General features: G+C 58.0%; 3 protein-coding genes across 3 annotated transcripts; all 3 read right to left on the bottom strand.

Annotated features, from left to right (window-relative positions):
• Positions 1-264: 264 nt before the first annotated feature.
• IFRD2 (interferon related developmental regulator 2) lies at positions 265-5272 on the bottom strand (the record flags this gene model as incomplete). Its single annotated transcript, XM_084247282.1, has 12 exons — positions 5118-5272; positions 2824-2943; positions 2654-2738; positions 2423-2547; positions 2182-2339; positions 1987-2037; positions 1723-1901; positions 1529-1634; positions 862-999; positions 646-774; positions 473-568; positions 265-345 (listed from the first exon to the last, which is right to left on the bottom strand). Exons 1-12 carry the CDS (start codon positions 5173-5175, stop codon positions 265-267), a joined length of 1326 nt encoding a protein of 441 aa, XP_084103408.1. The 5' UTR covers positions 5176-5272.
• Positions 5273-6432: 1160 nt separating this feature from the next.
• On the bottom strand, positions 6433-8201 carry HYAL3 (hyaluronidase 3; the record flags this gene model as incomplete). Its single annotated transcript, XM_084247759.1, has 3 exons — positions 6433-6720; positions 6834-6923; positions 7308-8201. The coding sequence occupies 3 exons, from the start codon at positions 8199-8201 to the stop codon at positions 6433-6435; spliced, it is 1272 nt and encodes a 423-aa protein (XP_084103885.1).
• Positions 8202-9052: 851 nt separating this feature from the next.
• Positions 9053-10722, bottom strand: NAA80 (N-alpha-acetyltransferase 80, NatH catalytic subunit; the record flags this gene model as incomplete). Its single annotated transcript, XM_084247758.1, is given in 3 exon segments — positions 9053-10080; positions 10082-10156; positions 10696-10722. Coding segments are annotated over 3 exon segments (1038 nt in total). The 3' UTR covers positions 9053-9144.
• Positions 10723-11178: the final 456 nt, after the last annotated feature.

Here is an 11178-nt window from a genome sequence, read left to right as displayed (position 1 = left end):
CCCGCCTGTCCCACAGCCTGGGGACAGGCACACATCTGCCCTGAGACAGGAAAGGAAGAGGACACACGGCTAAGTGCAGGGACAAAGGGTCAGGGCCCCAAGTGGCCTGGCCTCAGCCACCCACTCCCATGTCTGTCCCACTGTTTTTGGTTTTGTCATTAAAAAAATAAAGTGACAATTCCTGGCAGGAACCAGGTGTTGCACTGTCTTCTGTTAAAAATACGGGCAAGGGTGTGGACAGTTTCCACTTCAGCAGGTCCAGCCTCACAGGACGTCCGCCCGCTTGTCCCGCATGCGGCTGCGCACCTTGGTCCGGGCTTTGAAGGCGGCAGCGTTGTACAGGTGCTGGAGCGGAAGTGACAGTGAGGCTCTGGCGGGGGGAGGGGGGGCAGGGCTTCTCCAGTCCCCGTGGAGTTCCAGACCTCCAGGCCACAGAAATGGAGGAAGGGTAAAGGTGCCCAAGGGTGCAAACCTTCTCAAAGCGTGAGATCTTGCAGGCCTTCAGGGCGGTGGCATCCAGCACCAGCACAGGGCCCAGGCCAAAGATGTCACGGAGTAGCTCATTGTTCTGGGGGCAAAGAGAGCAGTGAGCTCAGGCCAATCCAAAGTAGCCAACGGGGTGCCCGGCCCTCTCCGCCTCCCCACCTGAAGATGGTGGTGCATGCCCGAACCCAGCACGTCCTTGAAGGCAGCATAGATCCGGCGCCGAGCCCAGCTGTCCACGTAGAGCACCTCAAGTCCGAAGCGGACTGTCTCTTCCTCATACTCGCCACCCTGCAGGGTAGAAGGGCCCATGTGACCGGGCTTGCAGCTGTGCCTGGGGACACACTCTCACCAGGACACAGATGTCCTCACACACACCTCAACAAAATGCAGCACAGCACGGAAGGTGGAGCGTTGCCGCCGGCGGTCAGCCTTGGCACGGTACTTGTTACTGTCGGTGGCCAGGGTGCGTAGGGTCCCACAGAGGGTCTCCAAGTCCTCATAAATGAAGTCTTCCTGCAGTGAGAGTGTTGGAGGGTGGGTGAGGAGCGTCCTGAGCACTGTGGGGTTGCCCAAGCCCTTCCTTTCACTGAGCAAGTCATTTCCTTCTCTGCCTGGCCCCTGGGCCCCTATCAGCCCCTGTTTGGGCCTAACACAACTACTTAGGGGTCCCCTCCCAGAACAGGCTGTAGGATAATTCCTCGCCCTTGGGTCCAGGGCCCAGCTGCACAGAGCAGGCCCAGCACAGCAGCGGCCAGGGGCCTGTTCCTCACCATTCCCTGAAGGGATGCCTTGCAGGGTTTTTTTTTTTTTTTTTTTGTGGGACCCTTGCTGGTGGCTGGGGATCGAACTGGCACTGGGCCAGCGCTCAACCACTGCGCCACCAGGGGAGGCCCAATGCCTTGCAGCTTTTGAGTCTGTGTTGGTGTTATCTCCCCTTCACACTTCACACTGCCCTGATTTCTGCGGCATCCCCTGCATCTAGCCTGGGATGAGCAGGTGGTGTTAGCAGGCACCCTTCCTCCCACCCTACTGTCTCTCACACCTCAAGGTCCCGGGCAAGCTCAAAAAGCAGGGCGATGGTCTCGCCGGCTGCCATCCGCAGGTTCACACTTTCACTAGACAAGAGTTGGGGCAGCCGGGGCAGTTGCCTGGGGAGAAGGCAGGATGAGTTATGGATGTAAGTTGGGGGATCTCTTCATCTTTCCCCTCCCACTCCCACTAGGCAGTTGGCCCTACCTGTCCAGAATCTGGGTGATGTGGGTGCTGGGACAGATGGTGAGTAGCAATGCCCAGGCTTGTAGCGCAGCACAGAGCAGGCCATGCAGGCTGGCAGGGACCACAGGGGCTGCAGAGCTACCCAGACCACAGGACCGGCTGAAAACACCTTCCAAGCAGGAAAGGCAAGACACCAGGTCCTATGGGCACAGGGAGGCAGGGGAATGGCTCAGGGGCAGGAGTGAGGACCTAGGTGCTTTGCTCCCTTGTTGAAAGGCCATTTACCTGGACATCATCAGCAGCCACGTAGCAACCCAGACCAAGAGTGGAAGCACACTGTTGGAGGAGGCAAAGCCAGACCACAGTCAGAGGGTGACTCCCAGTCATGGCTCACTCTCAGAGTAGGGGAGCCCAGAGGCTGATAGAACCCACTCTCTGCTTTGGGATTTGGGATTTGTCAGGAGGCAAGGGAACACTCACGTGGAGTCGGGCAGCAGGGCTAGCTGTGCTGTCACTGAGCACAGAGACCAGCAGGGGCTTCAGGCTGCAGAATAACTCCTCGCCCTTGGGTCCAGGGCCCAACTGCACACAGAGCAGGCCTAGCACGGCAGCGGCCAGGGCCTGTTCCTCACCCTTCCCTGTAGGGATGCTTTCCAGTCAGTCCATACAACAGGGGTGAGCACTCAGCCAGTTCAGGCCCCTGATGAGCCCCAGGACCAACCTTTCTTGAGGCACTTTTCTAAGGCATCGGTCAATGTGAGGCTGCGTTCCAGCAAGAAGTCGGGGAGTAGGTGGGATGCCAGGGTCAGGCGGAGGTTCTCAAGTGCACCCTGCCGGGTCTTGGCACTGGGGGATGAAGAGGAGAGTGACGTGGCCCGGCCCCAAGAAGGTCACTGTTGGGATGGGCTAAGCAGGGACATGGGTGTAGGGGTCAGCTGGCAGTCAGGGTTACCTCTTGTCTGTAAGGCAGTCCACACATTCTTTCAGCTTCTCCTCAAGGTCTTCCTGCTGGCCCTGCTCATCCACGGCATCCCCCCCTGCAATGCCAGCAGGTCAGCCCTGCTTCTTGCCCTAGCCCACAGAGCCCCCACTGAATCCCTGCCAAACCCCACTAGCTCTCACCAAGGTTGTCCTCTGCAGCAGTGCTCAGAAGGCTGGGGCATTCACTGGTGGTGCTGCGTGCCTCACTGGCTGCCTCATCTTCACTGGAACCTGAGTCAGCCTGGGTACTGCTTCGGGCACCTAAGGGTGATACAGAGGACTTGGCCTGCCTCCATTCATAAGTGACAGTTGGGACTACCTTACCCAGTCTCAGGACCCCACAAGCAGAATATTGCCCTTCTCAGAGGTGGGAAAACTGAGGCTAAGGTGGAAAGCATGGGGATTGATGCCAGGGATGCTAAGCCAGGAATCAGGAGAAAGGGAATGAGGCGTATCTGCTGGAGAGCCTCAGGTGCCTGGCCCAGCCCGGGAAAACCCAGTAGGTTCAGTGAGCAGAGCCTCCCTGAGACCAGAGGCTGCTTCAAGGAGATTAAGAGCCAGATTGGGAACTTCTTAGTGGCGCAGGCGGTTAAGAGCTGTACTGTGAGGCTGTCCGCAACCTCTGCAGCGCGGGTATGATCCCGGCCAGCCAGCGATAATCCCACATGGCGCAGCAGACTTCTGCTGGCTCACCTGCTGCTCCCCTCAGCAGTGTATTTCTGTCAGTGTATTTCTGCCTGCTCAGTTCCCCACTCTGTCTCTGGTGAATCCTCTCACCCTCCCACACATCTGGCCTGTACCCTGGTTCTTGTATAAATAAATAAATCTAAAAAAAAAAAAAAAAAGCCAGATTGAGGTAGCAGACTGAGGTAGCAGAGATTGCACAGGCCCCAACTAGGCCTATGGCCCATGCTGGACTGGGAGAACATGCAGACAAATACAAGGGGAGCTTAGTCACCAGTCCATGACCCAAAGTGGCCAGGGCAAGGTCATAGGGCCTAAGTTATAAAGAAGTGTCAGGGTTCAAACCCCAGATTTACTTGTTAACAAGGATGTAACCAAGTCAGCTGCCTAGCCTTCAAAGCCTGAGTTTCTCCATCTGTGAAACAAACATGCAAAAGCACCTCTTCTGGGTAGGGCAAGTGAAGACAAAGAATAAACAGGTGATTCGTTATGGTCCTTCTGTGTGCCAACAAGATCACCAGGTAACCCATTTGTCCCGGGGGCAGAAGCCCAGTTCCTAGTGGATTTGGATGAGTACCCCAGGCTTCAAGCGTACTGTCTTTTGAGCTCCCCTTGGTCCATCCATCCCTGGCTTTCAGCCATGGGTGGACAGAGCACACACAGGCTTCTCTTGACCTTGGCAAGTACACAAAGTGGCCCCTGACTAGATGAGCCCCTGAAAACAAGTAAACAAAGGGGAGCATCAGGGTCAGCAGAGCTGCCCAGGGGTTCTGTCCAGTGCCAGGGGCTAACTTTGGCCAACGCAGCTGCCGCAGCAGAGCTTCAGACACGTTCTGGTCACCAGGCTGGCCCAACCTCTCAGGAACCACCTAGCCCGTGTCTCTGTTGAACAAAGTACAGCACATCAGTCTGTGCTCTCTCTACCTGCTAAAGGAGTCCAGCCTTCCCTCGTCTGTGCAGCTATGCCAGGGACCCTCCAGATGCCATGCCTCACACAACTGCTCCCTCCACATGGAGCTCTCTTCTTCACCCTCTCAGGACTCACTCACAAGTCCCTCCCTGAGGGTTCCTTAGTTCCTAAGTCTGACACAGGCACCACTCAGTGAATCTGTCCCCCAGCTCCTTCTGGAATGCTGCTAGCCACTTAGATGTCTCTCCTACCCAAGCCGTTTAGGGCGGTGGTGGGGTCTGAGATGTGCCATCAGGCACCCATCCTTGCGGTGTAAACATACATGTTTACTGCACCAGGACCCGCTTCTGGTCAACGCAGATAAGCGAGTCTCAGTTCTGCCTCTGACTCCATGGCATTCTTCCACCCTTCAGGGTCAGGTTTGCCCCGGCCCAAATCCTGCATTTTCCAGATGGCTCCCTCAGTTGCCCTGGGCAGACCTCCCACCAACTTCCCAGTACCTTCCAGGAAGGCATCAAACTAGGAGAGGTGGCAGGATTCTGGTTTTCGGAGGGTTGGTTCACCACAGTAGGTAACTGGGGTGGAGGAGCAATGGGGGACCCAGACCCACAGGTGGCCGGTGGGCTGGGGCCGCGAGGCGCGGCTTCTGCTGCGGCAAGCTCCGCGCTCAAGTTGGGCACACGTGGTCGCTGCCTTCTGGGGCACGTGTGGCCGTGGGACAGCTGCCGGTGGCGGCTCCGGGTTGGTGGAGAGGGGGTCCCCACCCCAGGGCCCGTGAGGACGAGGTCCCACGCTGGGCGCCCGCTCGCCTCTTGCCAGCCGCCCGGCGCCCTCCACTCACCGGCTCCGCGGCGCCGGCCTCCCTGGCGGGGCGCGCGTCCCTTGCGCGCGCGGGGCATGTCGGGAACCGGGCGCGGCGGGCGCGCGCGGGGTCAGGGGCCCGGCGGGCGGGGGCTCCAGGTCAGCGAGACACCGGCCAGTACGGTGAGCTGAGACTTGGGCAGACGACGGGAGCCACAAGCCGCGCGCGCCACCATCTTCGCGAGGGGCCCCGCCCTGCCGAACGAGTTGAAGCGCCCAGCCCTCCCAGACGGGTCGCCGGGAAGGCGAGTTCCCGGCCACACCGTTCACACCCACAGCCCCGCTGCCAAAACTGCTGTTCCCAAGGGGCTGAGCGCGCAGATTACCGCCTGCCGGCAGGGCACACAGCACCCCGGGAATTGTAGTCGGCTCCCGGGACCTAGCCGCCCACTGTGCTTTAGCTGAACTATGCCCCCACAAAGCCATGCCTCCCTCCACCACCACGTGCACACGGGCACATTGGTAAACTCTGCAGCTGGCCCCATGGAGCCGCCCACCGGGCAGAACCAGCATCTCTGGACACTTGCCTGGGTACTCGTGATGGGAAGGCCGTGGGCCTGTTAGAATAGGGGAACAGCCACCAACTCTCAGGCAGTGAAAAAAAAATGACTTTATGATGAAAGCAGAGTACGGACAATAGCTTAGCAATGACAGACCTCAGCCAAAATCTTTTTGGGACCCAACTACCCCTGAACAGACATCCTGTGACCTCTCCGTGGATCCAGTGAGATATAAAAGTAAAGCTCCTGGATGGCAACCCTAACCATTTTGGAAGCCTGACTCCCGAGGGCCACTTCCTTCTCAGGAGGAGCAGGTGGTCTCAAAGGGCCTCTGGTTTTCAAATGATCTAAATGTTTCTTCTGGTTACTCCCATTCCCCAGGGGTCACATAAGTGGGGTATGTGCATAGGATGATTGGCTGTAAGCTAAAAGTAGTGAATGGGGCACAGTCCTCCTGCCAGGACTGGGAAAATGCAGGGTCTAGAGAGTCAGGGCAGGTCATCCGGGCTTTATGCTGCTTCTTTATTTTTTTTTTAAGATTTACTTATTTATACAAGCACTGGGTACAGTCAGAAGCGCGGGTGGGTGAGAGAATTCACCAGAGCCAGAGCGGGGAACAGAACAGGCAGAGTGACAAAGTACACTGCTGAGGGGAGCAGCGGGCACGGCAGGAGAGGTCTGTGCACCAGGTGGGACCCTTGCCTCACCTGGCAGCCAGGGATCCAACCGGCGCTACAGAGGCTGCGGGCAGCTTCGCAGCCCAGTGCTCAACTGCTGCGCCACCGTGGAGGCCCATTATGCTGCTTCTTTGGACTCAGGCCCGGCTCGAGGCCCAAGGTTGGGTTCCTGACAAGTAGGACCAGTCCAGCCCCAGTAACAGTGGCACCCAAAGGATTCCCAAGCTCCAGGGCTGCCATCTGGCTGCAGATGCAGGAAGGCTTCCAGTTGTCCTGGGTCTCGCCTGGCACAGCGCCCATGGCCATGGCACCGCTGGAGACTACAGGCCATGGCCGCCCTGGTGACGTTGATCACATAAGGGCCCAGGGTGTCCACTAGGTAGTCATGGAGACGCCAGCACTCCTTCTGAAGAAAGGGGTGGGATGTATCAGTGTTCCTTCTCCAGGGCCCTGACATGGTCTCTACCCTGCCAGGGCCCCAACATGGGCTGTGTGGCAAGCTGATGGGGTGATAATCACCTCAGAGCTGGAGAAGCTCAGGTCTCCCCAGAGCACCACGCCGGCTGCCCCCAGAGCTGCAGTCACGCCAATGGTGTGCACAAGGTCATCCTGGAGGCAGAAAGCTGCTGCCAGATCCATCCTGGCCTGCCTCTCTATCTATCTTCAAGAAGCTTTCCTGGCTCACTGACAACAATCGGATTCCACCTCTAGAGTCAGGCTAATTGGCACCGAGCCTCTGAATGGCTTCTCAGAACTTGACACTCAGAGAATGTGCCCCCCCAGCACAAGGGCTCCAAAGGCTGGGCTTTGCCTTCCCCCTCAAGATCTAGGGCAGACATATCTCCTCATCAGATGCTCCAGGACAGGTCTGTCCCTTCAGAACGAGATCAGGGGCTCTCCCTCAAATCCCTCTGGGAAATGCCTTCTCCTCAGACTATTTCAGTACAAGACCATGCCTCCCAACTCAGAACCCGGGACTCAGCTTTCACTCACCTGAGACAGGAACCTTCCAGAGTGCCGGTGTGTGAGACGGGTATAAGCCAGGACAGGCAGGGGATGTGGGTGCCCAACAAGGGCCATACGGAAGGCTTCCTCTAGGCGGTGCCAGACAAATACCTGGTGGTGGGCAGGTGGCAACCTCGGTGGGAGGTAGATGCTGGGGAAGAGGGCACTAGAGGCAGCCCAGAGCCAATGCAGTTGGGTGTTGCGGGCAAGGGTAGCTGCATGGCACCGGCCTGTGTAATTGGAAGTCACACCATGCCAGCCATTGCCACAGGCTGGGAAGCGATAGAAGCCCCAGAACCCATAGGGCTGCAGGGCCTGACCCAGCCGCAGTGTGTCCTCCATCAGTGAACGTGCTGCCTGTTCAAAGCCAGTGTGGGCTTTGTGGAGCTGCTCCTTGGGGTCCAAATGGGGGTATACCCGCTGTGCCCAAGCCCATGAGGCTTCTCGATATACTCTGCGGCGGCCCCAGTTCCCGGCCCAGAGTGGATACCACTCTTCCCAGTCCAGTACTGCCAGGCCAGCAAAGCCAGGTCTCAGTCTGCGGTGGATCTGATAGGCAACTTTTACCAGGTGGTGGTGAAGAGGCACAGCCTGAGGGATGCCCCCATTGTGAGCTGTGCCCCTGGGTCCAAGGTAAGGATAGAGGCCAAGCTGGTTCTTGTAGAAGATGGTGATGTTCTGGCCATGGAAATGCTGGCCATGGTTGGCTATGATGCCCAGGGCCTCTAATGGAAGGGGCACCCCAAAGCGGGCTTTACAGTGTGCTGAGGGTACATTCCACAGCACCAAGAAGGGGCGTTGAGGGGCCTGAAGCAGGGGCTGGCCACACCCCAGGCACAGGGCCAGGCTTAGCACCAAGGCCTGGCCTAGCTGCATGGTCATGCCCCAGGGATGGAAACCTGTAGGAGAAAGGTGGGTGTGAGTTTAGAGGCCATGGCCAGGGCCACATGTTCCATACAGCAGAAAACCTGGGTAAACTCCCCCCGATCCTTCCCACAAACACAGGGAGTGAGGAAAGCATGGTCCCCCAGAAGACCTATAGGCTCTCAAAGCAGCCTACTTCAGGCTGGCCTGGGCAGCTCCGCTCCTGTACCAGTCATCTCTGTCATATCACCACTGCGCCCTCTGATACTCCCCCCATCCACAGCGCTCACCAATTTCCTTCTTTCTCTGCCCACCTTGTATCCTGCCAAGAACACTCAGCCTACTACCTTTCCTGGCTTAATTCTTATGCTGCACTGAGGTCTCTGCTGTGACAGCACCTCTCCTGGGAGGTATCCTAGATCTGCAGGTGGAGTGACGGCACCTGGACTCCCACTGTCCCAGCAGGGATCCCACTACTCTCTGCCTCTCTCCCTGTCTATCTGTCCCCTTGAATTGAGACCCTGTCTATCTCCCCATTGCCTGTGCTCAGTCTGGGGCATGACAGCAAGTATTCAATTCACTCAATGAGTGAGTGAATGTGGAAAGGAACAGACACCTTGTCCCCTGAGCCTGGTAGAGTGGGATGGGCAAAGGGCAAATGCCCTCTATCCATGATTCTGGGTCCAGAGTAGATCTAGGGGCTCCTATAGGGATAGGGAACCTAATCAGGGAGGTAAGGGTGGGAGCCAACAAATAAACTGTCACAGCCACACCCAAAAGAAGCCTTTATTCAGCCACACTGACTGCTCTGAGCCAGAGCCATGGAGTCATCTCTTGGCCCCACTGGCATTCAGGAAGCATGCCCAGGCTAAAGCTGACTCCAGGGACTAGGGGGCTGAGGCTGGTACTGTCCTGGGCAGTCCACTGACCCAGAAATACAGTGCCTTTCCCTGGGTGGCTCTCAGATGTCCTTCTCCATCCAGAATATGGGACATCCTCTCAGGTTTTGGTACTGTGATTTCAGCAGGCTTTGTGGAAGAGGTCCTGCTGGGGATGGGGGTACGGTGGTCTTGGGCCTAGGAAGGGGAGGGGGCGGTGGCAATGATGGCCCCTTCGGGATTTTTAGGGCATCGTGGACAGACAGCCTAGAAGTAGGGGTCTTGCAGTGTGGCCGGGGGGAGGGGATACTGGGGAAGGCACTGAGCAGGGTGGCAGGCAGTCGTTGGCTGGTAAAGACCAGGCCCTGCACAGGCTCACCCAGCTGGTATCCCAGATGGGTGTAGAAGTGCAGTTGGTCATGGGTGGTGAGGTGTAGCCGGTGGAAGCCCCGGGACCGAGCAAAGACCTCCAGGCCCTCCATGAGCCTGCGGCCAAAGCCACGGCCCCTTAGGGCCCGAGCCACCACCACTGTCTCTACGAGGAGGCTCTGGGGCCTGTCCAGCACCCGTGACAGGCGGGCATGACCCACTACAATGGGTGCTGCCTTGGGTGTGGGACCAGGGCCCAGAAGCATCAGGCAGAGGGGGAAGGAGTCTGAGGACTGGCCCAAAGAGTGCAGGCGGGAGGCACGGCTGCGCGGCCACTGCTCATTGATCAGGTCGGCACAGGCATCCAAGAGCTCAGGTCGGCAGTGCACAGGCTCCAGGGTCAGCTCAGCCAGGTTTGGGGCTGGGATCTCCTTTGGCTGATGTGCGGGATCCAGGGTCAGTTCAGTTGAGCCAAGACTGAGAGTCATCTCTGGATGGCTTGAGGAACCCAGGGTCAGCTTAGTTAGCCAGGGGCTCAGGGTCAGCTCTGGCTGATACACAGGATCCAGGCTCAGTTGAGTCAGGCTGGGAGCCAAGGTCACCTCCTGCTGGGCTGCAGATGGCTCAGTGCCAGGCTGGGGGGTTAAAGACATGGTCTCCAGGCAGTGGCATCTTCTCAGACCACAAGGGTGCTTGTCCTGTGGACAACAGCCATGCTGGGCTGTGCTAGGAGGGCAGATGGGATTTGGGCAGGGAGAAGCTGACAGAGTGCAAGGGGTGGGGGTGCCATGCATCCTGGAACTGGGGAGTGGTGGGATACACTGAGCTCCCATACTTACCTGATGGGAGGCAGGGGGAACCTGGAGAGACCCATTCCCTGTACCTGAGGGAGCTGACTCTGGTGGAGAACAGAAGGGATGGGCCCAGGGTGTGCCATATTTTGCAATGGATAGGGGCTGAGGGCAGTGGCTGAGGCAGAACCCAAGAGCTCCAGTGCCAGCCTGTTCTGGTTACAACTTTATCTTCGAAGGACAATTGATCCAGCCCCTACAGCACGGCAGCTAGCTGGCTGTTAGACAGGGCATAAAAAACCAGACACCATGATACTCTGCTTAAAGCCATATGAGGCTCCCTTTGGAGGGAACAGAGCTGCCCCCAGGGGCTCCCTGTCTCTCCCTTCTCCCTACATCCCAGGCCCCAGCAATTTTGATTACCTGGGTCACCACTCAATCACCCATCAGACAATTTTCCTCTCTCTGGACTACCTCCTCCACCTGGCACACAAAGCCCATGACCCCTTCCCCAACTACCCAGCTGAAGACATTTTGATTGGGCATGGACCCAACTGTCCCTTCAGCTAGGGTCCCAGTAGCACTAAAAAAGCGCCTGGCTCACAGCCACACAGCTATGTCTCCTGCAGGCCTGGTTCCCCACTGGTCTGAGTTTCTTAAGTACCCTAGATAAGGACCACAGCTTCCTTCCTAAATCCACAGAGGAATCCAACGGCCACAAACGTTCAGGGCCTGAACCGCCTGTGCCCAAACACCAGCGTTTGCCCATCCCACCCCAGGCCCTGCTGGCAGAGAGGTTTATGCTGGGGGATTTCTGGAGGTGGGGCGCGGCTGAGCCCTATCCTATTCACCTGCTTCAGCGGGCTTGCGCTGGCTCCCCTTCCCTACCTCCTCTGGAAGGCCCCTTGCACTTGAGGCCAATTCTATTTACAGTGGTCAGTACAGGTAGCCCCCTCC

Source organism: Talpa europaea (genome assembly GCF_964194135.1).
Source record: "Talpa europaea genome assembly, chromosome: 11".
Classification (NCBI taxonomy): domain Eukaryota; kingdom Metazoa; phylum Chordata; class Mammalia; order Eulipotyphla; family Talpidae; genus Talpa; species Talpa europaea.
The sequence above is the reverse complement of the archived record's forward strand: the minus strand, read 5'-3'. Positions and strand labels throughout refer to the sequence as shown.